Source organism: Camarhynchus parvulus, chromosome 1A, assembly GCF_901933205.1.
Source record: "Camarhynchus parvulus chromosome 1A, STF_HiC, whole genome shotgun sequence".
In the NCBI taxonomy this organism is placed as follows: domain Eukaryota; kingdom Metazoa; phylum Chordata; class Aves; order Passeriformes; family Thraupidae; genus Camarhynchus; species Camarhynchus parvulus.
Window position 1 is genome coordinate 32010367 of NC_044586.1, and position 26570 is coordinate 32036936.

Genomic DNA, 26570 nt, shown 5'->3' on the forward strand with positions numbered 1-26570 from the left:
CATCTGTTCTTCCAGACTCCAGATACCTGAAAGTGAACCCAGCCAAACTCGTTTCTGAAGCCTTTGCAAACCATTGTCCCGGGATCTCCCTATTTTAGTAACAGTCCATTAAGACTAAATGAGTGATCCTTGTCTGATAGACAGAGGACTTCGAGACAATCCTGCAAACTTGTAGTTGGATATCTAGATGTTCAGTGATAGGTGGTTTTCATACAGCTCTAATTGCCTTGGGGGGACTGCTGTGGGTACTGCTTGTTAGTGATTCCTGCCTGTGGTACAGGACCTGTGCTCATCTGGCAACAGCTAGTCAAGAGAATTCAGTGGAGTTTGACAACATGATTAGAGTGATCTAACTTGAGACTATTGCACAAACAGGCAGGTACTCACTTCCTCCCTTGGCTTTGCCTCCTCCACCTTCCCTCTTGTGTTAGATATCTAATGGATCACACAACAGTGTGGGAACTATATGCATAAGAAAAGCCTTCAGGGGCTTTGGAGGCTTTATTCTCTTTTGGATCACTGAGCTGACCTGGCTTGCCAGCAGCACTTGGCATAGATATGCAGGTTAAAAAAAAAGTCTAAGCTGCTTTTCAGACATATCTTTTACTTCTGATTGGAAGCCTGGCTGAGTAGAGCTGCCTGTTCAGTGGTGGAGTCCCATGGTTCATCTCCCAGCTCATGAACCTGAACCACTTGGTACTGTTCAGTGTTCTTTCATGATATCTGAGGGTGTTAGTGCCAGAAAGTATGTTTCAAAGCAGTTGTTTTTAATCCATCTTCTCCCAAAGTCTTAATAACTTGATCATCTGAAGCTATTTCTTACTTATTAGTGAGTTTTTAATCTAAACTCTTTTGCTGTAACCCATTTTAATCCTAAAGAGCAAAACATTACTTAGGCAAAGCACACTTATAAAAAATGTCAGGGATGGCTCCTATCTCCTTCAGCTCGGTTACAATTTATGGTTTCAATTAAGTGAGTAGGAAGTGATATTACTAGTGATACATTCAGATATGGATCGTTGGAGAATAATTGGAAATTTGGATTTTTGAACAACAAGGTAAAGCTTGTGGTCTGAGGTAAACCACATGCAAACTTATGATGCAAACTGGTATGGGGTTTGATCTTACAGAGATGCTATAAGGTGAAGGGATGTTTTTGTCAGGATCCAAAATGTTTGTTTAAATAGTAGGAAATGCTGACTGGAGGTGTAGAATTAAAAGTAAAAGGAAGCGAAGATGAAACATCATACAACCCACTAAAGAAAATGAGAAGAGGACTTCAGAAGGATAAAACATGTCATGTGACAAAATAAAAACAGGGAAAGAAGATATATTCCCAGTCAAGGAAAAACATCTCTTCTAGAAGAATGACTGACTCTTACAAGTTGATATTGGTAAAGCTGCAGTGTTTGTTTTGAGAGCTGGGAAAAGGTCACTGCAGGCTTTAGAAGATTGTTGCAGTTAATTTCCATTTGTTGCCTTCTTTCTGGAAAAACAGATTGGGGAAAAAACGTGTCCCCTACTCTCCGCCCCCAGTCAAATTGTGATGGTCTGTGCAACATAAAAATTCCTCCTTCTCCAAACCCAAACTTGCATTAGTTATCTGCAATGATAAAGCTAAATTCTGTTAGATAAAATAGTGGACAGACTGGGAGAAGACCAGTGAACTAGTATCAGTTGGCATTTTCTTTTACGAAGATGTACTGTGGCAGTGTCCTGTTTCCAGCATGTTTTTGCTGCATGTAAGTATGTCGTAAGAATAATGAAATGCTAATGAGATTGTTAAGGTTGATGGTGAAGTTCCCTTTTTGAAATCATGTCATTATGTGGTAGAGTTTAATCTTTTCTACTGTGTAGCTGTGATCTGATGTGTGGATAAAACCCAGCTGACAGAAATACAAATTAAAATATGGTTGATGGGTTAGAGGAAACTATAGGACTTAAGTGATTTTCATACATGTTTGTTCAGGTGAGGGAGTCAAGGAGAGCTGGTCCCTGTAGAATGTACAAAGTGTGTGCTATGTAGCTGCCTTTTTTCAGATTGGCTTACTGTGTGCATCTCTATTTGTGACCCTAAATATTTTTAGTTAATGTATTAGTATTTAGTAAGTCTTCCTGTTCTTCTAAGGGTAAATGTAATAGAAATTAAGTTCAGAGATATCTTCCTCAGGAACACAATTTAATGGGAAATACCTTTTTTTCTTTTAATACAGTTTAGCAGTTCATTCAGCCTAATGAAAGTCAAGGGACTGATGCCCATTGTAATGCTCAACGCACTCTTAGTATTTGGCTGAAAAAGAATTTGAAAATGGAGCTGATGTCTAAAAAACCATCATGCTTTGAGAAGTGTAATAGGAGAGATCTTACTTGTTTCTCACAAAACATTGATTTTATTGTTATTCTGAGAACAATTTAAAGTAGATACCTTACATCTGAATTCTGAAGTTGAAGGTGGTACATGAAGAAAAGAACATATACAGAAGAGTAATAGATATGGAAACCTGAGAGATTGTATAGACTCACAAGAAACAACACTCAGGTCCTTCCCAGCTGATAGCTTGTAACTGCCCATTGCCACCAGTAAGTTCCTATTTTCTAGGTAGGACTAGAACATGGGAGAACAGCTCTAGGTATATTATATACATGGGCAACCAAGTTCTGAATTGCACAAAGGCTTGGTGAGTGTGGTGTACTGTCACATGTGAGGGCCTCATCAACCAGTTCAAAATTGCTGTATGACAGAGGCAATGATAGATCCTCTGTACACTGTGGAATCTGTGGAATTATTAGCGCTGTTGACCACTGAGTATAGTATTTATTGAGTTATCTGGTATAAAAATAATTTAACTTGCAACAAAGTTGGTTTTGAGGATTGTGTTCTAGGAGAAAACAAGGTTGTGGTATAGATTGCCACTTCTCTGCATCTCAGTTTTGATTTTCTTTCAACTTTTACTTGAGTGGTTTATCTGTTGTGAGTTTGACTCCATTCTGACAAATACTGTAGATTTTCTAGTGACACTAAAACAATTTGTGACCTACTTGTCCTGTCTTAAAGTCGTGTCTTTTGTTGGCTATCCTAAACTGCGTCATTTCAGTGCAAATGACCATAATCTGCATGTGGTTTTCTAGTCTTACCCCTGACTGAGGCAGGATAAAAGATGTTTGAGTTCTCCTAAAATGCATGTAGATGTAGCCATGGTGTCTCTAGACACATAAGGGCTGCTGTGCATTGATGAAAGTGGGTTATTTGGGTACAATTCAGACACTAAGACACAGAAGTGTGAGGGTTTTCTATAAGCAGTGGATTTGACAAGAAAAAGGTATAAAAAAGTAATTATTTGAAACCTCTTTATTACAGACAAGATACTGCTTATCAAATAAATGATTGAGACATTTGAATGAAGAGTAGGACTTTCTTTTGGAAGAAGATTGATTTCAAGGAAATTCAAAGCAGACTGAACATGTAAACAATTGCTATGAAATGCAGATTGCTGGTATCTAAATGGGGGTCAGACTAAGTTCAGTATACTACTGAGTGATGCTAGAAACTGCAACTGTGATAGTAATGTTGCTCTGCAGAGAGGTCTGCTGACTATATTGTTACATAATATAATTACAAGTTAGATAAGTTCTGTGATGTAGTAGTTATGTATATGCTAAGATCTTTTTAATACAGGAAATGAATTGATCTTGGTTTAAATTTTTCTGATATGAATGCAATCGTGGCTGTTGGAGAAAAACAAGCCTGTTAATTCCATACTCATAATTCTGCTGAAATAGAAGTCAGCAGGTAAAATCATTATTTTTGGTGCTACCGTACCCAAATACAGCAATGCTGCTTTTGGCAATAAGGCAGGAGGGATGGTGAGCTGCTGGTGGGATCACCTCTTGTTAGCTGAGGAAAGTGGGAAGTAGCATTGTCTTCCTTCTCCCGCCTCCTCTTCTACCTCCATGCTGCTGTTACCTATTCTTCACAACCACTGTAACTCAATCCCAGTTGTTCACCTTGATGATGGTTAGGTAAATCACCACAAATGCTTGGAGACTTGCTATGGGAAAGCATTCCAAGCATAGTGTTGTCAACTGGAGTTACAGTGTGACCTCTGCAGCTGCAGTGAGACATTTTTCATACTCAGCCTTCACTTTTACACAATGTGCTGCAAGCTTCAAAATGAACACTCGCTCATGAAGTGCATCATGAAAATAACATTTGATATGCACTTCAAAAATACTTCTAGTTTTGCTTCATTTCATTCCTGCTGAAATTTTTGCCCTGTATTCCTCCTGGCAATGTCAGGCTCCACTTCCAGTTTTTTCTTGGGTGCTGCTTCATTTGGAGGGTTTTTTGTGGTAGGTTGGTTTTTGGTTTGTTCTTTTTTTGGAATAGGCCATATGTTTCCCTATATGGCTTTCTTCATGTTTTTGACTTGACTTGCTTCGCTCACTGTTTATTTTCACCTAAACGTTGCTCTGCCACCTCTCAAATGTCTTTCCCTCTATATGGATAAGGCAAAATATGAAGGCTTAGTTGCTTTTCAGATGCTGCCAGTAGGAATTTTTCCTTTTCCATCTTTGTGTTATTAAGTTTAGCTGGCCACCTACGTGCAAATATTTCTAGAGCTGGCTTCTTTCAGAGGTTTATTGGAGTACAAGAGGACTAAAACTAACCAGATACTGTTATCTACACTGTTTCTTTTATGCTCCTGCATACCAAAAAGGAAGACTGATGAGATTGTACTGAGTGTGCTTCCTTGGGCATACAGGTAGCAGTGGAAGCTGGGAACAGCCAGCTATGTGCAAAATTCAAGGGTATGTTGGTATGTTATGGAATGTTGGCTTCCTAATCATAAATATATTTTTTCTATAGGTTCAATATTTAGAAGTGATAGAAAGTGGTGTTTACATAGGAAGATATTTTTTTTTGTTTGACTACTTTGATAGCTTTGGGAGTATTTGACAATTTTGAAGCAAAGATGTGTGTCGGTCCAAGATGCCTGTCATAAGAGCTTCACAGGAGAGAATCAGAAGCTGGATGTGATGGTATCTGCAAGAGCTATTGCATATTGAAGGACGTAAAGAAAGTCTTTGCAAACTGGTTAATTATTTAGAAAAAAAGACACATGCTTTAGTCTGAATTATCCTGATGAAAATTGAAAATAAATGTCTCCCTTCTATTTGCTTAAAATCTTGTGGCCAATTGTTTCTCACCTATTCTTTGTTGTTATTTTTCTAAGCATCTCCAGCTATCAGAAATTCTTGGGGTTTGTGTTCCGCAAGAGAAAAATCAGAAATTTACCTCAGGTCTCCTGTTGATATTAGCTGTCTTAAAATCATCACTCATGTATTTCAGAGTAAATAATTGTCTAGTCATGCCAAATAACCCTAATTGGTCTGATTTAACTTGGTGTTTTGCATAGCTATTAGCTGATGATACTGCTTATGCGGGAAGCACTCCTTTTTAAAAAGTGCTGCAGCACTCTTTTTTCAGAAGAGGAAGATGTGAGTGAAAGTCTTCTGGATTTTGCAAAGCAGCATAACCTTAGAAGTGCATGAGTTTTTTCATTATTTGGTTTAAATTTAAATGCCATCACAGAAGCCTGTCTTTCTTGTGCCAGTTTCTATTCAGTTTTAAATGCTCAGAGGCAGAATGTTGAGGCACAGCAGTGACTGACAGTGTGGGATGGCATTTTGCAGAGTGCCTGAATAAGACATCCCTGCGAGTTTGACTTTGTTTTTCAAGTCATTTGATTTGTTCTCCTTTGGTCTTAAAATCATGCAGGAGAAAGGATTCTAGGCCCACTTGAATTTCTGCAGTTTTGGTTCCAGTGCTGAATTTGGAACCTTCGTGTTCTTTTATAAATCATAGATTCAGAAGAGAGAAGTGCAGTAGTACCTCAGTTGTGGAGAAAGGGGGTTGAGGAAAGTTACCTGTTGGATTTCTCTCCAGGGGTGAGGAGAGTCCCCGGTGGTGCAGGGCAGGGGGGTCTGTGGGAGGGAACCCTGCCCAGGCAGGCAGGGCTCCTCCACACCTGGCCAGACCTGCTGTTGCCTGCCCCACGTTGCACACATTTTAACACTCTCCACCAAATGCTTGTAGGGATTACAACATAGGTTTCCAAAACTGTGAAGTTGTGGCTTTTTGTCGTTATATTTATCTGGGTTTGAATTACATGTTCAGAAGCGAGTGTAACATGGTGAGGGTGCATGAGGGAGTGATTGAGGGGTGGCTGTACCCTGGCTGTTCATACCTATTCAGCCAACTGAATGTTTTCCATGGGGCTTGCCCACTGACACAGGGCATATTTATACTGTGTACCACAACAGAATTAGCATAATGTTACTCTAATGCTACTGGATTTGCTTCAGGTTTGTATTATTTTAAGACATTCAAGAAAAATAAAAAGACCAGGACTTTCCTAAATATTTTGAGAAGTGCATCTTTATCATTCAAGAATCACATGTAAGTTATAATCCTAATTCCCAATATGTTGCCTATACAGGTATGTATACCTTTTCTTACCTGGCCTATAAGTGTTATTTTTGCTGAAAGTTAAAAATAAATAAAACTCCAAACTGATAAAGCCAGACCAAAACAAAAGTACATTTGGAAATGACAAGTAATCTTGAGTTAGCATTTCTACCTTGTCTGAGTTAATAAGAACATTGTTAGGAGATCAGAGTGGAACTATTTTACAGTTAGAAAATATTTTAAGAAATATTCCCTGACCTTTAAAGCAATAGAAGGTCTGAGAAGGATCAAATTTTACAGTTTCAGTGTACTTCAACTTTTAAAAAAACTGGAAATAGTAATGTTAAAATTTTATATTTTTATTTGTTAGGTGTCTCTTGGAGGCTTAATTGTTTGGCCAGAGTTGTTGTAAATGTATTTCTACCAGTAATATGGGTATTTTACAAAGATGTGCTTTTATAAGTGCATTGATACTTTATATTTAAAAAAATAAACAGTGAAACAATTCTGAAAGGCTTTAAAAAAACAAAAAAGAATTAAAATACATATTCCAAAATCATCTGTTTTTCATTTTTTTCCTTGTTTGTTTCTTCTAGTGAGGGTTTACACAGCTGCATGAATACAGTGATACTTTTTCATTCTCTGGCTCCTTATTATCATTCATGGTTAAGATATTCATGGAATTAATTTGAACTCCAACATGTATGGATTTTTTTTTAAACCAGCTGGGTTTAGCTGAAATCTTAAATGTTAGCTAATTAGTTAAAAGTTCTTGGCAGTTGTGCTGTTAGTTGGGCCTCCCACTGGTAATTAGGCCTTGTTTCCCAGGAAGGACGCACTGAGCATGTTTTTTTAAAATGTATATGTAACATTGTTTTAGGCATGTCCCTCTCATCACATTCTAGGAGTCAGGAACTGCTGTCCAGTCTTCTGAATGGTCTGAAGGGACCACTTGTTTGCACCAGTGAGTCTCCAATGAGCTCAGTAAGCAGTTTGTTATGGCCACTTGTTCTCTGCCCTTCCCTGTGCCTTCCACCCTTCTGGTGACCTTCAGGTTCAGCCAGTACTTCAAGTTAATTATATCTGTAATGCCTTTGCAAACTTGTTTCCAGATACTGTGAACTGGGCCAAGGTTCGAATGTAAACATATGCCCCTCTTTCTGCTGCTGAGATAAATAATATGAAAATGCTATCTGCAGTGGATGCTGTTAGCCAAGTTTGAGCATCTTCCAGATTCTTGAGTTCTAAATTCAGAGATATGACTCAACTTTGTACACAAAGTCTCTTCAGAGATAGGTGTTTTCCTCTCTTTTTGTCTGTATATGCATTTTGTTAACAGATATACAGACACACAACGTTCAGTTGTAAGGGTTTTTTATTGGTTTGGGATTTTATTTTTTTAAATTCAGAATGTAGGTCACATTGCTAGTTAAACTTTTTTTATTTCCAGTTCCTGCGATTGGTTTTGGTGTGGACTGTTTGGCTTTTGTACAGTAATCTCAGAGGGTTGATTTTTATTGTCTCAGATATACTAAGATTCCAGCCCTTTATTCGTGATATAAAAATATATTTTTCACTAAAGGATGGGAGAGTATATGGGTTTCATAATAATTCTAGAGAAATAAATGCTGCTCTTTTTTTCAAAGTAGTTAATTTCAGTTTTCAGTAGCTGTTGAGGAGTATATAGCAGTGACTCCTAGAAGAAAAAATTCAGTTAGAAATATATTTGCCCTCATAAAACAATGGTATTGCAAAGCAAACTTCTTCCAGTCTTACCCAGACTGCATAATCCTTGTCATGGAAATATCAGAACAAAAGTATCAGGAATTGTTTTCTTTTCTTTTGCTGCTTTTGTCTCTCCTGGTATTCCTGGGATACTTACTGTTCTCTATATTTAGATCTTGAGAGTCTAAAAGTGATACCTTTAGCTTCAGTGTTAACACTTGAAAGCTTTAACTCGATAAAATGAGTTGGTATGAATAAAATAGGATAAAATAGGATGGTATGAATCAAACTACTGTTTCCTTGTCATCTAATTAGATTTAGAATGAAAACCTTCCAATACATTATACAGATTATCACTGAATTTTCTGAATTTTTCTTCTGTAGTTGTCTGTTGAACATGACCATGTTTTGAACAAGTGAATTTCGAAAGATACAAATTCAAGTGCTATACCAAAAAAGTTTAGTAGGTGATGGTGGAAATCTTATATGTTTTTACTTTTTCACTGCTTCCAAGTTTACATAAAGCACCTTTTTATAGTCATGGTGTCAAAATGCATGGGTCTGGACTTTTTATTACACAGCTTCAATTTCCTTTTCACTGTATACATGTAGCTGTATAAATTAAATATCTGTCAAGGAAGTGAAGTTATATTATGCTTGCTTGCTTTAGAAAGATGAAATTTCAAGATGAAGGTAACATCTATTTTTTTTTAAAAAGGTAAAATACCAGCAGGTGTTTGTACGTATTGTTTGGGTTTTTTTCCCAAAACATAGAAGTCTTATATATGCATACATACCTACACACAGTAATACATGGTAGCGTGTGAAGATTTTAGTATATGGGACTGGGTAACTGAAATGTCAAATACACCTTTATTTGAAGTCATACTATATAAGTTTTAATTAACATTTCGTTTGAAATACAGTTCATTCAAGAAATATTTTTCTTTTGTAAACAGCAAAATCTTCTCATTCTTAGGATTATTCTGGTACTGTCTTCTGCTCAGTGATGTCCTACAAAGTCAGGGCATTATTCACCTGGTCTTGTTTACCAAATCTGTTTCCTTTGTGTATGAGATGTATAGTCATGTTATGCGCACATGGAAAATGATTCCTTTCCTTTCCACTGGTAGCACTAAGTTCCTAATAAAACCATTGATTCTGTAGGTAGCAGGTTGACTTCTTCATGTACCATGTGAACCCTGTCATTGCTTGCTGAAAGTAGCTGTACTGTAAGTAAATAAATGCGTAATACACTTTTACAGGATGCGGTAATCTGAATTATATGGAAAACAGAACAAATGTAGATTTCATTGTCAGGTGAAAAAAGGTTACGCATTAAAAGGTGTCTTTAACATAGTTGGAATTTGGTTTATTGTAAGTAATGTTCTTTCACTTAATTTTCCTGAGAGGATCACTGGTAATTTTTTGAGAGGGATAGCAGTGGAGGAGACTAGTTGGAGTGGCTGAAGGAAGGCTGGGAAAAGTGCGTTCTGTTCTCACTTCTGTGGCAAGGAGTGTGCTGCCTTTCATCTTTGTTGTGTTTCTTCCATCCCTTTAAATCCTGTGAACTCAGAGCAAGTTCACCTATGCTTGCTTTGCTGACCCAGGAAAACCAAAGCTCTGTAAGCACCTGCAAAAGGAAAATCAGATAACTGTACTTCCCCAACCCTACTAATCCCCTAGCATTGCTGATCTGATTTTGATCTGTAAGCAGCTTCATTTTGAAGTCTGCTTTAAAGGATCAATTAATTGTGAAGTTGTCCATCTATAAAAATAATAACTTTAAAATGCTATGCTAGCCTTTGATTCATTCCCTTCACTTTTTTATGCATTTCTTCTTTTGTCGTATCTATATTGACCCAGTTGACCAAATACAACTGCTTCAATGAGATATGTATTTTCCTTAGAGAAGTGGTTTAATTTTCTGCTAGAGGTATTCTGTGGAAATATGTAAAAATGTTTTTTTTTCCTGTCTGTATTAGAACGTAAACATTGAAAGAACATTAATATTCACTTGGATTTTTAAATAAAGATATTTTTGTAAGTGGTTGACTTTATTTTGACTTTGTAAGAGAGTTGATTTCCCCAGTGCTGTTTTTGCCTGTTTAGCAACCCCCTGCGTAGCAATTACCTGATCTGTGACCTGGGAGGCTGTTTCACTGTTAATACAACTAGTATTGTTGAGAAACATTGTTCCTCTGTATTATTTTTTCATTCCTGCAGAAGTTCAATCTCTTAAAAGGAGGGAGGTCAGAGTTAGAGCACAGCGCTCTTTCAAGAAGAACAGTATAAAACCAGCGTGGTTTACCAGCATCAAAGTTGTTGGTAGCAACTGATGATGTATATGTCAGGAGATAAAAGTTGCCTTTCTGGGAATTAGTTTTCATTTTGTGATCTACTGGTTCTTACCACTTCTTGACGTAATTACAGAGATTTAGTAACAAGTACTAGTTAAGTCATACATTAAAAAATACAGATATATGAGAGTATTACATTCTGAGTTATTTATTAAAGATAACAGATTCCAGATATCTAGGATGATAATTAATTGGCAGAAGTTAAGGCAGCAATAAAGTACTTCAAAGCATTTGTATTAGTGTTGGATTAATTTTCTGATTGTCTCCTGCATAATTTGGTATTCTGTAATAGTGAAGGTAGGAAAGCACTCTTTATTTTGTACACCTGTTATGACAGGGTATTGATTCTTTGCTATAACCTGATTTTTTTTTGTTCTCAAATATGTGGAATATATGAATTAAGCTGTGCAAGACAGGAGGTGTGTTTGCAGCTTTTTCTTGTCTTGACTCCTGTCATGGCTCAAAGTATTGAATTTTTTAGGTAAATGGAAATATTATGGTCAGAAGCTGCAAGACTCTGTTGATCAATTTTAATTGTTCATTAACTGTAGCTTTTCCATAACTTCGTAGGCTTATGGTTTAATACAGTTAAATAATATAATACTTTTGTGACCTATTGTTGGAATTGATCCTTTGATGTAATTGGAAATTGAGAATTTTAGGGTTCTTGACTCCTGAGACAGTAACATGTTAAATAAGAAAACATAATGGGATTGAAATGAGTAAAGTACTGTTTTCTTTCTCCCCCTTGCCTCCTTCCCCACCAAAAGCTGACCTTATAAATACTTAGAAGGAGATGTAGTTTTGTTTTCATTGAAAGAATCTGGCAAAGAGATCAGGAGTCATCATTTTGGCAAATTGTATGTGCCACTGAGTTAAAGCAAGAGTGGTTTAATTAGAGGAGGTCACAGGAATTGGTGGTTCCATCCCTGTTCAACTTGTCATCACTTTTAGTCATTATCTAGCCACTTTCTTCTTTCAGTTCTTCAGGTATATATGAAACATGTCAGGAGTCTTTGTGGCAAACTAACACCAGGAGGCTATTTGTATTAATGGGTATTAGGATGAAGAGGCCTGCGAGTATTCATAGGTTGCAGACAGTCAAAAGGGTTTGTACTTACACCCAATATAAATGTTTCTATTACTTGTAGGTGTGCATATGATATCTTAGTGACTGATATGTTGGTTTTTTGGGTTTTTTTTCATCAGCTCTGCTGTGTTATTTACAGGCTTTTTTTCTTTGTCTATTGGCAGGTATTTAATTAGTCAAGGAGCACATGTAGGAGCTGTAAATAGTGAAGGAGACACTCCATTAGATATTGCTGAAGAAGAGGCAATGGAAGAGCTGCTTCAGAATGAAGTAAATAGACAAGGTAATTTTGAATAGTGGTTGTATTTATGGACACTAAATGTATTTTTGAAAACTTGGGCTAAATTGTGACTGTTGAAGTCAATTTATTTTCTAAAGAGAGTTGGTCAATATAGAATGTATGGTGTTTAGGTGTCGATCTCTTAAAACAGATTTACATAATTTAACAGTAAACTACTTATTGTCTCAGGCTTTGCCCAGTTTTAATTTATATGCTTAAACCCATTTAAAGCCCAAAGCAAATGGTGAAAAGCAACTGGAAGACATGATCTGCAGGGAAACAAGAGATACCTACTAAGATAAGAGATACACAGAAATAGAGTGGATTTGCAAAGGCTTTGACTCAGTTAATTGGTAGTGTTAACAGAAACTTGATTAGCCTTTTTTACAGTTAACACACAATGAACAGCAGATTAGACAGTTGTGTGTATTTTTTGTCTCTGTTACCATTTCTCTGTTTTAATTGGTTGTTCTCTTTTCTAACAGTACTGTCAGTCTTGCTTTGGAGTTTTTTCTGGAATTCACCTCAGCCTAGATTTTTTAAGGTTGTTCTTGAAACGCTTGGCTTTACTGATGTGTGATACTAAATTAACTGCAGTAGCTCTTTATGAAATTGGAATTGTTTGGGAAATCAACTCCTCCAAAATCTCTCTTTTATATGTTACTGCATTTTTTAAAGAAATATTTTGCTATATAGGATTTTACATACATTTGTATTATGTGGATATTCAACATTACTAATTACAACAACACTAATCTTTATCCTTTTGCAAGTTTAATTAAATTATTTTGAACATCCCAGCTGTAAAATGGGGATGATGCTACGGCACTGAAAATTTCAGTGGGGTTTACATCTTTCACAATTGAAGCTTACTGTGAACTGTGTAGGGTACTGTCTTATAAATTTGAGAAGAAGGTACATGTTCCCACACTGTAGCTATTAGCTTCTAAAGGAATAATTTAGGTTGTTTTAAAATACTAAATATCTCTTAGTATGGACAACCTACTTTCCTTCCTCTTGTGTTTTTATGGCACCTGGTTTGCCTGCTTGTTTCACAGAAGCAGGGAAGAAGGCATGCGTTATCCCTCCTTCTAAACTTGTGTTTGAAGACATAAGAACTGAGGGCTGTTATGTGCAGAGATAAAATCAAATGAATTATTTCATGATTGTGGATGAGAATGGACTAGGAAGGGTATGAATCTGGATGTGAACTTACAGTGGATATCTTACTAAATCATGAGACATTTGTCTCAGCAATAAGGTTTTAATTATGCACCTTTGATGGCATCCTAGCTTGCATATAGATATTACATAAATTTGTGTGTTAATGTTACATTAGAAAAAGGATTATTTAGTCATTATCAGAATCACTTTAAAAGTACATAATTGTGTGTGTTGTGGCTAGAGAAGTTAATAGCTCTAAAATAGGAACCTAATTGTTTCTCTTAATGTGCAATTAATAGTGAGGCATTGTGACAGTTTCATCTTTGGCTTTTCAACTACATGTAGCTGAGTATAATTATCCCTCTAGCAGTGAGGTAATTTGTATTTCTTCCATATGATACACTCCTTCATATCAAATAAAGCATTGCTGCAGTTTTGATAATGCAAGTTAACAGTGGGGTCTGTGGAATGATCAGTCCTGGCTCAGTGTTAAGGGTAATGGAAGACCAGCCTATTTATTTTGAAAATAAACAAGCCTGGGTGACAAAATATCCTATCTCTGTGTAGGTAAAATATGCTGTGTGAAAATTAAGTAGGCATTTTCCATAACATTTTTGCCTTGCAACCCTTTCATGTATTTATTCCTGCGTTCACTGTAGTTTCATTTTTGTTTTGCAGTGTTAATGCTGTGAATTTGGCTTCCTACAGATTAGCAGAGTTGTTTGGTGGCAAAAAATTGCTTGGAAAGATTGGTCAGGTTCATTGGGATTTCAGATTCACGTGATGATATTTGATGTTTGTTCCTGTTAGAAATCCAAGAAGAATCACTTGTTATGTCTCCTTTTTTGCTGCTTTTGCAGGCCTTATAGGAAATGTCGAAACAGACTACTCAGCTACTCAGCATTCTGTTAATCATCAATTTGTACTTCTGCCCAATCTTTAGCAGCTATCAAGCTGTATTTTAAGGACATGTCTTATTACAGGACAAAACGTGGAAGCCTCTAGAGACACTAAGTGCACAAAAATAAATCATAGAGTACAATACAGTTCAGTTCTGTGTGACATTACAGGCTTAATGAAAGGAAGGATCTTCAATGTTTCCTCATCCTATTTTAATATTCAGGCTCCAAGATCTGATCTGACTAGAGAGGAGATGGTCAGTGATGCAAAATAATCTTCTTGTTATACAGGTTCTATTGTTATGAGTGTTGGCCATTAAAGAATAAAGATTTCCTAGTATTATTATCCAGTGTCTGTTTTTCTTTAGTCATTCTGATCCCCACATGCTACACCTCTAAATTGCACCAAGGGTCAGGTGCCTTTTCTGTGCCTATGTCTTCTTGTGTCCTGCTGAGCAAATAGAATGACTTGACATAATGGACTGTGCAGGAATTGTGAACTAAGGGAATAGCTATCCTGTAACTGAAGCTGTACCACTCTGATAATTAGGAAAATATTTTTCTACCCTAATCTTCAGTGGAGAATTATTAGCTTAATTATTTTTTAAGCTTAAAACCTACCTTAGTTTTGTAATTTATGAGAAGGTAAATTACATGCTCAAGTAAGGTATAAAGATTTTTTTGACCCAGTTACAAACACTTCACAGATAACAAAATCAGGTGTTTAATGGAAATTATTCCAGAGTAGTGCTGAACAACTGTTCTGTTTGCACTCCATATGGTTAAACTATTTTGTGTGTTATAAAAAAACTCTTTATCAAGGACTTGTTTTGTTGTTCCTCCATATGACTAATATCTTTTGCATCGGTCAGTCCTATGTATGTATAAGGGGCCAATGCAATTCTCAAAATCATTTAGCTTCATCAAAAATATTATTAAGTTTCTTGTTGTGACTTGTCATGTTTCTACTCTGCAGTGTTTCAACACAGAGTTGTGGAAGTTATCTTTTACCAGTAAAGTTTTCATTTGCACTGGTGAAAACCAGCAGACTTAAAAAGAGATGTGGTTTTAGTCCTGGCCAGCCCTGGCCAGTTTTAAATGTTGTCTCTCCTCAGAGCTCGAGTGGGGTTATGTATAATGATTTGAAGTGACTTTTTTAGCTACTGATTGTCAGATGTCCTCTTAAAAATATTTTTAACTGCTTAAGCAGGTTATTTTGAATTATAGGAAACATTCTCAGGAGATGAGTTAGTGGGGAGAGGTGATGTGAGGTGAATCAGGGTTCAGTGTGATAGCTATTTATTCAGTAACTATCAGAACGGTCGCTCCTGTTCCAAGGAGAAACACATGTTCCTCATTCTTAATTATAGGTGATGTAAAAAGACTCTCCCAGATGTATCGCTTAACTCGGATTTGTTTATATGGATAAAATGCGAACTATTACATTTGTATATAAACATTCACTTCACGAAGTAAAAAGTGGGTTGATCTTCCCTGCAGTATCTATAAAACATGCCTTTATATGGCTGAGTCGTCCTGAAACAATGATTCAGCAGTTAAATTTATGCTGAATTTTCATTAAATGCTCACTGAATGGCACACTGTTTTCAAACCTGATTTGGGCTGTTGAGTAAAACTTGTTGATCAGAAAAAAGTGGAAGCATTTAGCAATAAATTATTAATGATATAAGTTGTTAGGCTGCCAGAGAGGTTAAGTGCACTGGTGGTGTGAGCTAGTGCTGTGGCTGAGGCTGAGCTGGGAGGCAGCGCATTGCCATCTATGGGCCGTCGGGAGAAAGGGTTGGAAACAGATGATGAGCATTTTCTTTTCCCCTGGTCTGGAAAACAAAAGGAAGGAGAAAGGCCCATACAAGGTATAATAAAGGCTGTTTACATTCCATTTTCTGTAGTTAATAATGGGAATTGTATTTATCTCAGAGCACAACTTTTTTTCTGTGCCACAAAGTTTAATTCCTATTTTCACGCCAGTTATTAATGTGGAATGTTTTATTTAGAATGGCAAGATTCTGGTACTTTCTTCTGTTGAAATATGACCAGAAATTAACTGTCTTGTAAAATAATGTATTGATACAGCCATTACTCCTCTGCAACCCTTGTGTTTTGTTTAGGGTTCAGAAATGCAGTAGTTTGTGATATTAATGGAAGTCTGTATTGAGTATTAGTTACTTTTTCTGTAAAGCATTGCTGTTTTGATATAATAATCTGGGTTGTTAGGCCTGTCTGAAAAGTAAGCTTAGATGTGACCCATTAGAAGCTCACAAGATCAGGGTCTGGAATGAGTTTTTACTCTGTTCTTCCTTTATACCGAAGTGCCTCAGAACAAACAGCTATGTAAATAACAATTTTACACTGATAGGAGATTTTTCAGATTCTTCAGGTGGAGAAGGTTACTCATGCTGATAAGGATTCACAGTTGGACTTTGAGCATAGAAAAAAGGGAATGGACATAAATGTGACTAAGAGATTATCAAATATACACTATATATTTATGCAGTAGTATTTTGCAGGCAACACTGACATGTAAATGACTGTATTCTAGAGTATTGTGCCAGGATCTGCTGGTCACTGCTGTGTCATTCTGAAAGGAAAGCAGATGCTCATGCCCATGAAGTTAGTAGTTCACCTATCAATATGTAGGAGCTTCCTGAGGAATGAGAATATGTGACTATCAATGCACTATAGATTCAGAGTTCCTGGTCTTCACTCTTCGTATTTGTCATACTTGGAAAGTTTTTCAGCTTTTTCCTCTGCTGAGTCCTTCAACAGCCTTGTATGTCTTCCTGCATCTTGGAGACTCAACATCCAGATTATGGTTTTCTGTCAGTTTCTGATAAAATCTAATTCTAATTATTTTTTACCTAAATTGTCAAGATTAGAATGGTTTTGCTGGGCAATTAATTGAATGAGCCTAGGGGTTTGGTCAAGTCCTCACAACACTGACTGTTTAACTTGCTTCAATTACTTTATGGTACTTAGTGAAGTTTTATCTTTTGATTGTCTTTAGCATTAAGTTTTACAGTATATATCTCTTAAGTCCCTGCACACCAGTGTGTAAGATTAGAGAAATCATACATATAAAAACATTTTGTTGAAGGTTGGGCCACCGATTTTCTCATAGAGGTCAACCCAGATACAGTTTGTGCTCTTTATCATCACAGTTTCTAAATTGCTTTTCCTTATGAGTTGTCACCTTTCAGCCATCATTGCTAGCATTATGCTCATGCATAGTTCAAGATCTCTTTCCTGCTGTGTTTTTAAGTCGTACTTACAAAAATATTTGCAAATAATGTGTTTGTATTACCCTTTCAGGGTCTGGAATTTATTTCCATTTGTTTAACCTGATGCATATACTTGTAGGTATTATGATGATAGACTGTGTTTCTCCCTTTCCATCCAAAAAATTCCATAATTTTTTTTTTTGTGAGACATACTGTAAAAAGTTTTCAGTGTTTTGGGTGTTTTTTTAGTAGAGCTATGAAAGTGCAATATCCAGAGTGTTGTCTATTTGTGTGAAAGGTTTGTGATTCATGCTTTAGAAAGTATAGAAGGTATGGCTCCATTTTGTCATCACTGTTAAGAAGCAAGATTTTTTCTCTTCCCATAGAGATCTGTTTGTAAAACAACTTCAGCTGTTTTCTACTGTATACAGCTGCATCAACACAGACTTGGTTTTTGGTGCTTAGAAAATTAAAATATAATTTTTCTCTTTTTTTAACAGGTCACTTCAGTAGTTATTAGTGTGATGGTAGACATTCTTAGAAGAATGAGTTTGAAGAGTTTTACTAGATTTATTATTATTATTATTATTATTAATAATAATAATAATAATAATAATAATTGATAATACTTTGTCCACCCAGCCCCTCCTTTTGTTAAAAGAGGCATTATGCAAGCTGTCTTACAATGTTGGATGTTTCCATAACTTCGGAAATCATCTTCCAAAAAATATTAATATCTAACTCTGAACATTATTCAGGTTTAGGTTTTTTTTACTGTATCATATAAATGTGGCATAAAATTTGTTATATAATTGAAATTAAATATTGGACCTAAAATATTTTGTGTCTTCTCTTCCCCTCTCCCCTCCATGACTGAATTAGGGGTTGATATAGAATCAGCTCGAAAAGAAGAAGAACGAATAATGCTAAGAGATGCAAGACAGTGGCTCAACAGTGGCCATATAAATGATGTCAGGCATGCAAAATCTGGTGGTACAGCACTTCATGTAGCTGCTGCTAAGGGCTATACAGAAGTCTTAAAGTAAGTGTGGTTTAGCTTTTTCATATTTTATTGTCTTGATGTAATGCTGCTTGGAATTGGGCCCTTCTAACATTTAGGGAGTGTATCTTGAAAATCCCAGTGTCTCTAGAACAATCTATGCTCAAAGCTTGATTTGATGTTTTCAAGCACTCATAAATCATTATATGGTTAGCTTTCTATTCTAAGTCATTCAAAATATGAATACAGTATACATGTTGAACCTAAATACTTACTTGTAGGAGAAGAAAGTTGATTAAAAACTTCCCTGTTTCTAAAGGCAGCTATGTAAACAAGCTTAAGACTTTTTTATAATGCCGGTTAGCATCCTGGTTGGTGCATATTTTCAGCGCACCATATTTATTTCCATACATAAAGCAGAGTTTGTAATTCAGGCTAAAAGTTTTTACACTTAAAAAGCAGATAATTTAGCTTTGTGTTTTGATGATGTTTTTAAAATTCAATTCAATGACTCTTGAAATCTTCCCTGGAAAGCTTTAGGCTTCAGATGTCCCCTAATTTGCTGCTTTTCATTAATGTAATATCAGTATATATAGTAACATATTTAATTTCTTTTTCATCAAAGCTTTACTTTTTTTGTAATAAAGCATAATTAGTAATACATTGCTTTAATGTGATTGTAAATTTATTTGACTGCTTTAGCAGTGCTAGGAGTTCTTACAAACTGTAACATAAGTGAAAATGAGCGCACATCCTGACTGTGACTATTGATGCCTTTAAGGTCTGCAGAGCAATTTCTTGAATGGGAGTTCTGTTTCAAAAAACCCTGATGCTTCAACATGATGGAGACAAATTATTCTGTTGAAAAAAATGAAGTTTTGTTTTAGAGTAGCAGGTGTGTCTGTAAGGGAGTTGTATCTATAACTGTTTCGGTATTTTTTAGCACCCTCAGTTACTGTGGTTTTTTGTAGTCCAGTCTGTATATTTCTCCTAGGAGAGGCAAAACATATGTGCAGGCAATTTTTGTGATTGCTTCAAATTATCAAAAATGTGTGCTCTATATTGGATGCGAGGCTGCTAGATTTGCAGCTCGGCATGTGTGACATTTGACTCATTGGAGGATATTACAGTAAGTTATTGGCTCTTGAGAAACTTGAGAGAATTTTTGGAAAAGAATATTTCGTTCTTACGTGATTTCTAACAATTATGGATAGTGGTTCAGACAGCTCTTTACATAAAAATACTTATTAGGTTAAGTGTTTTTTGTCACTTTGATGCTCACCTGAGAGCCATGATGAATGTGAGTCCTGAATGCAGGCAGAACAGCAGGTTCCCTCTTAGAGGAACTCTGCTCCCTCACACAGAGCAGTTGAAGCATGTAAACACTAGATTTTTACAAAAAGTTAATGACAGGAAGTGAAAGTTTCAAGCAGCTAATTTTAGAATAGAAGGAGGTTTTAATAGTTTACTAATAAGAACACTGTATCTAACAATTTTTTACATTTTACAGTTCTTTTCCTTAAAAAGCCTTTTGCCTATTACTGCATGTACAGAGAAGAATATCTAACTGTAGAAACAATGGTCTTTGGAGAGGAAGTGAATAGAGAAGAAAATGGAAAAGGCTGTTTTTCTTGAATTTTCCTTAAAATATGTATACACACCTGCTAAACAATGAAAAGGCGGGTGTTTCTGTGAGAAGTAAAATTAATCAATTGTCAGTAGCCCAACTAAAATATCGAGAAAGATATCGCCGCAGAGCAGTTTTACAATTTTCTCGAATATTTATTTATCCCTGTCAACAGTGTCAAGATCTATTTCTTTTAATTTCTTCAGGCTTTTAATACAGGCTCACTACGATGTAAATATTAAAGATTATGATGGCTGGACACCACTTCATGCTGCTGCTCACTGGGGTAAAGAAGAAGCATGTCGCATTTTAGTGGAAAACCTATGTGATATGGAGGCTGTCAACAAAGTGGTAGGATTTTTATGTAATCCTTGTCAAGATACAAAGTTCTGGTCTCTAAAGTGACTTTAGAAGCCAGGGTAAGAAAAGTGATGATAAACTGCTGTTTGCTGTCCGTGGAGCTTTATATAATGCATGTGTTGTCAAAACAGCATGGTTGTGTTCAGAACTAAATTCTCTGATTGCCTAAATTAATTTCAAGGCCAACTTTATGCTTAGCTCTGTATTAAATGACCCATTCAATCTTTGACATGGAAATTAATAATTGAAAGAGTTTGTTGGCATTTCAGAGGTACAAAATTAGTGACTTGATGGATTGCATTTCAGGCTTTTATTTGATCTCTGAAGATTATGATGGTGCCTTTGGGTAGTGTTTTAACTCTTAAAATCAGTTTGTGTTGGTATATTGAAGAGTTGTCACTATATTATGCTGATTTGAGTGTGGTGGAAGAAAGCTGTAGGCAGCTCTGGACCCCCTGGACATAACCTGAATGCTTCCTAAGCTCTATTTCTTTGACTTTTATGTGATGGCCTGTCTAGCTTGCTGATCTTGCTCCCAGTAGACACAAATATGTTAATGAGTTCACATAGCCGTCAAAAGGATCCAAACCTTTTCATTCAGCCATGTAAGTGCTGAGCTCTCATTCTTCTCTTTGTAGTGTGTTTTACAGATAGATTCTGTTCTCCTTACAGTTTATGTGTTAGATGTTTTTACTGGGGTTGTGAAAGTGTGGATGTTATGCTCTAGAGAGCACTCTCTAGAACGTTCAAATCCACTGGACAAGAATAAGAAAAAAGGAGGCATAGAGACATAATCAGCTTTTTTTGCATATGGAGTTGTTTCTGCAAGCTAGGAAAGATTTGCCTGTTTTTAAGTAAGCTAGTAAGCATTTTGCTTTCGGAGATACGGGGATTGAAAGCTCTGGACTTGGTTTCAGTTGTATGTGCTTAGCATCTCAGAGAACTTGGCCATTATTGTTTAGGCGCCTGACTTCAGCTATCAGCTGTTGCAGATTTGATTTAAGATGTAACCTTCCAACTGCAACAGTTTTCTGCAAAGTGACTTTTTGTGGTCATAGTAGGTCTAACTACCACCTAACAGCTACCTGAAAGTAGAAGGCCACATTAAAAACTGTAGTTATAATGCAAATATAAACTTGTGATAATAGTTCACATGGTAGAAGACCTCAAGCTGTTTTGGCTGATTCTTGTTGAAAGGTGCACGTGCTTCTGCTGTATGATCAGAATTAGTAGTTTAGAGGTTCATCCTTTCTAACCAGTTAAGATAGTCTTCACAGTGTAATTAGGAATAAGTTTGCCTTTAGTTAACATTTTGAGAAACTGAAATAAGCACAGACAAACATGAACACCTTTCATTATTTTTATAAGCTGCTGTGGCCACTTTTAAATGACGGCTCTTTTTTTATTACTGGTTATCGTGCAGAAGTGCAATATGTACTTCTGTACATGTGAAGTACAATGATCTTGTCATGATCCCCCCCCAACATCTCAGTAAGCCCACCCAGCATGTTGATGCAGCTGCATTTATGCCAGTGAATACAGGACTTTGCCCAGATTCCAGCCTTCAAGTATATGTGCCATGGAAATCATACCCTAAGGAGAAATAACAAGTGGTTGTAGCAGATCTTTCATAAAATAGAATGTAAATTGTAACATAGAGTTTTGCTGTAAACTGTGAATGCATGACTGCTTAAATTTAGTGCAACTCCTTTAAATCATTAAAACTTTAAAAATCAAGCTGTATGTGATAGTCTAAGATGGGCAGGATACTGAACTGCTCAAGATCCATCAATTCAACTGCCATTGTGAACAGTTGTTTGGCACTAATACTGTGAGATTATATTCATCAATCTACTTTTCATTCATGATGTTCTTTTTTTCCTTCAAACGATAGTAAAATTTTATTGTCATGTCTTTATCACTTAAAAATGTGTTTACTCATCAGGTATAAGTGGGTTTTTTTTTAATTCCCCCCCCCGCCACCCCACCCCAACCAAAAAAAGAGAATATTGCAAAATTGTTTTCAAGTACTGACAGACTAACAGTTTGCAGTAGAGCTTGATTCATATTTTCCAATTTCTCTCTCTAAATGTTCTTCTTAACCTACATCATCATGTGATGAGAAGACATCATAGTCCCATACATTTATAGTCTGTTGTACAATTACGGTGTTTTACTTCTTCCCTTTCTCCAGGGCCAGACAGCGTTTGATGTGGCAGATGAAGATATTCTAGGATATTTAGAAGAGTTACAAAAGAAGCAGAATCTGGTAGGCCTTGTGCATATATAGATATATGTATGTTACATTTTAATATACATATGATTATGGTATCCACCTCAGGTCAGGAAATAAATTAAAACTAAACCAAAGTTTTAAATTCAGAGCTTCAATTCAGGTCATGCCACACTCATCTTAAAAGGTCTTTTATGCCTTTACTTGGTCACATATGGTGACCAAAAAAGCCTTGGAAGAAAAAAGGCGATCTACAACTTGTCTTGTCCAGTGGGCATTTTATGATCCAAAGTATCAATAATGAGCATCTTACTTGGAATAACAGTTTCTAAGATTTTTAGAGCTTTGAACATTCGTACTTTTTGAAATTTTTTACGCATTCAGGTGTTTGTAGTATTTAAAAATTCCCCTCCATTTGTTATTTTGTCATACTGATGCCGTTCTAACAATTAAACTGCATCATTTTCTGTTTTGAAGCTTCATAGTGAAAAACGTGAAAAGAAATCTCCCCTAATTGAATCCACAGCCAACATGGATAATAATCAGACACAGAAAACATTTAAAAAGTAAGTAAAAATAAGAAAAATTATGAAGTCTTTAAAAAGATGACTTTACAACTGTCACAAAGTCCTACTTAACAGGCTTCAGTAAATTTTTCAGTACTTAGTAAATACTTCTCTTTACAAACTCAGTAAGGAGACACTGATTATGGAGCAAGAAAAGAATGCATCTAGTATAGAGTCTCTGGAGCAAGAGAAAGCAGATGAAGAAGAAGAAGGAAAGAAGGATGAATCCAGTTGTTCTAGTGAAGAGGAAGAGGATGATGACTCAGAATCTGAAGCAGAGACAGGTATGTTATTTGGAGCATTGCATTTCATCAAATATTACTTTATAAATTTACTTGTTTAATATCACATGATACGGAGTTAAGTATGTTACATTTCTTTTATTCTTCTGTATTTCACTAAGTTTCCGGTTATTTTAAAGTAAGTTTGTATCTGTCTAAAGTTGAGTCATAACAGATGTATCAAATGGATGTCTTCACTGGTAGCTACTTGGGTTAAAGCTATTAGCCAGCTTACTTGACTGGCTCCTTAACAAATAGATGCTGTTTATTAGATAGGTAAAACAATATAAGCCTGAAGTAGCATGTCAGAAACATTGAAAAAGTTAGAAGGTCAAATTAGAGAGGAAGAATTCTTAGCAGTATTTGCTTGTGGAACTGGTACAGAGACTGGATGAGAAGAAGTGCAAACATTCTCATTTGTTCTCACCATCTTGAAGTAATTACTACTTAATCTGGCTCAGGTATTCATAAAGTAGTAGTGCATATATTTTCAGTGTGTACTGAGATAAACTTTTAAATGTGTTGTTTTAATGTTGACTGTTAATTCTTATAGAACTTCAAGAGGAATGTTCTTTGAAAAGTTTTGCATTGTATGCACATTACTCTGTATTTTTCTCCTGAGAAATAGAATTAGTGGGTTGTTTTTTTCTTGAACAATTATCAGAGCAGTAAGTACTAATAAAAGAGCAAAATGCATATTTTCCTTTCAAACCAGAAAACAAGTGTCTGACAATAAGTGTTTAAAGATGTATGTTTAATCCTAATAAAGAATATTAGAATTGCAATGCAGCAGTACGTACGTAGACATGGATGTCATTAGAAACAGCCTGTTAATATTTTATACATAAACTTTTAAAAGTAACCGGGTTTGGTGAGCTGTCAATTTTTATTTTAATACATTCTAATTTCTACACCTGAAAAGACAAGACTAAGAATGTATTTCAGAGCTAGCCAATTTATCATAAGCATTTAATGTAGATAGAAGTAAAAATAACTTGTGAAATCAAACTTTCTATTATGGTTTAATTTTTTTTGTCGTTTGACATAATCCGGCATTTCACTATTAAGCTGAAAAAAAAGGTCTGGCAGGCTTTGTAATTACTTTTTACCTTAGTGTACTTGCATCCATTATTTACTGAGCTTTGCTAAACTCAAACTACTCATAATATATAACATGTAGTAATTTCTCTGTCACTGAGCTGACTGTAATGTCTGCTGAACTTTATGACTCTGGTAACTGTGTTCTCTTCATTGCCAGTAGTTCGTGCCAGGAAAATTTGACTGTGACACAAGAATTAATTTATGTAAACTTCGGGGGGTTTTAATATCAACAAGGCTTTATCATACTTTATTTGGCAAGATACACTTGAAGCTTTTCCCTGTAGAGCTACATCTCTTAAGTTCCAAGATTTTACTTTCCTTTTTTTTACCATTATTCAGCTTAAGGTAGTGAAAGATTTTTCAAGTGAAAAATATTATAAGGAGCATTCTGGTTGTGGAATATTTTAATAGTGTTCAGTATTCTAAAGTTGTGGAAATGGTGATTTCAAATCTTTTGGGATAATTAAAAGGTTTTCCTGTGTTTTTGTTTCATTGGTTATGTGAGAATATAGTTTAAATAGAAATACACTTCTGTCTGTAAGACCAAGCAGGAAAACATGAATATGAAAGTAGCTTATTGCAAAGGACAAGGAAACAAGATAAAAAATAACATTTCCATCCGTTCAGGTTTTGTAACTTGCTCTTTTTGACATACTCTAATTTTTTTTTAATTAGTCCATATCAGCTTAGTCATGCATGCAACTGTGTTCTTGCTGCTCTAGAAATAATTTCAGAATACAGTTGTGAAAAATCCATTTTTTCCTTCCATGCTTTCACTCCTGGTAACTTTTTCTGATGCCTTGAGAGGCTACCTAGAACAGAGGCTCGACAGCATTAAAGGAATAAAGTAGGTGTTTATTAAAAGGCTTTCAAAGGATACACCTTGGGCAGTACAAGAGCCTGGCCGAGGCTACACCCAAATGGACAACGGGTCACGAGGTTTTTTTAGACTTTTAAAACTTTTGGTCCATTTACATATTGGGGTTAATTGTCCAATTACAGCTTCAGGTTATGAAGTCCCATTCTCCCAGATTGCTCTTCTCAATTCACTGTGGTTTATAACTTTTGGGCCTTAAGTTGCAATGGTGTTCTTGGTTCTCAGGCTGGAAAAGGATTGTTTTGTCGAACTAAACTGTGAGGAGAAGGTGCTAACACTTTATATGAAGTTCAGAGTTATATACTACTGCAGTACAGAACCTGGAAAACTGAAAGCTAAAATTTAAGGAATCATTTCTGTGTATTTTAAAGATGTATTACTTACAAATTTCTATCAGATCTGCCTGTGCATCATCTCCAATCATACTGTCAGTCCACATTGCCTTGTTCAACTTTTTATAACCTAGAATTTTACCACCCATTTTTTTCATTTGTGTTTAAAGAGAACTTTCTGATATGGGGCCGTTGGTCATGTAAGCTATTTATATTTGTATTTGTTTACTGCATAACTAACATTCAAAACATCTGTTCAACTCTGTCCATAACTAAAACAAGTGTGTAACACCAATACTGTGAATTACACAACTTCTAATTGTATATCAGTACTTTATTGAATTTAGGTGTTAGTTGTAGGAACACTGCTTGAAAACCTTGTATACTTTCTAAATTAATTGCTCCCAGGCTGTATGGGTCACATAGATGGAAGGATGTGTGTCTAGTAGGGCCAAAACCAGTGGGGATTGAACCCCCATGTTGCTTCATACTGCACTAATAAATAGGAGGCAACATCCAAGCCTGAAGAATGTGCAGTTCAAATACACAAAACAGAAGTGAGGTGTAACATTATGAAGCTCAAGCAAAAGCAGTGACAGCAGTTGTTGTATCTCAATCATGACATTTTCTGTGAGTTTGTGTAAGAAGGGTTAAGGTTCATGAACCATGGGCAGAGGAAGGAATTTGGAGAAAGCAGAAGAGACTAGGTAGGTAGACAGTGAAATGTAGGTAAGAAAAACAAGGGACAAAGACAGAATGAAGCAAATGGAAAATTGGTGCTCTGGAAGGCAAGTAGTCCCTGTCTCAGGTCATTCTGGTGACCAGAATTCCTGATGTGCTTCTCTGTACTGTTAATTATTTCTTTGAACTCAAACATGCATAATTATCAGAGAATAAAGGTTTCATTTTAAATTGGCACCTGCCTTCTGTAGTTAATTAACTGTTACAGAATCACAGGATAGTCAGG

General features: G+C 35.9%; 1 protein-coding gene across 2 annotated transcripts in view; it reads left to right on the top strand.

The window, feature by feature from the left end:
- PPP1R12A (protein phosphatase 1 regulatory subunit 12A) overlaps window positions 1-26570 on the top strand; it is a 113609-nt gene that overhangs the window by 51429 nt on the left and 35610 nt on the right. For both annotated transcript variants that reach the window (XM_030960395.1, XM_030960397.1), the window contains exons 3-8: window positions 11809-11927; window positions 18109-18268; window positions 20060-20204; window positions 22408-22482; window positions 22924-23012; window positions 23139-23296. In XM_030960395.1, the coding sequence (XP_030816255.1) occupies window positions 11809-11927; window positions 18109-18268; window positions 20060-20204; window positions 22408-22482; window positions 22924-23012; window positions 23139-23296 (746 nt within the window). The remainder of the gene's footprint in view (window positions 1-11808; window positions 11928-18108; window positions 18269-20059; window positions 20205-22407; window positions 22483-22923; window positions 23013-23138; window positions 23297-26570) is intronic.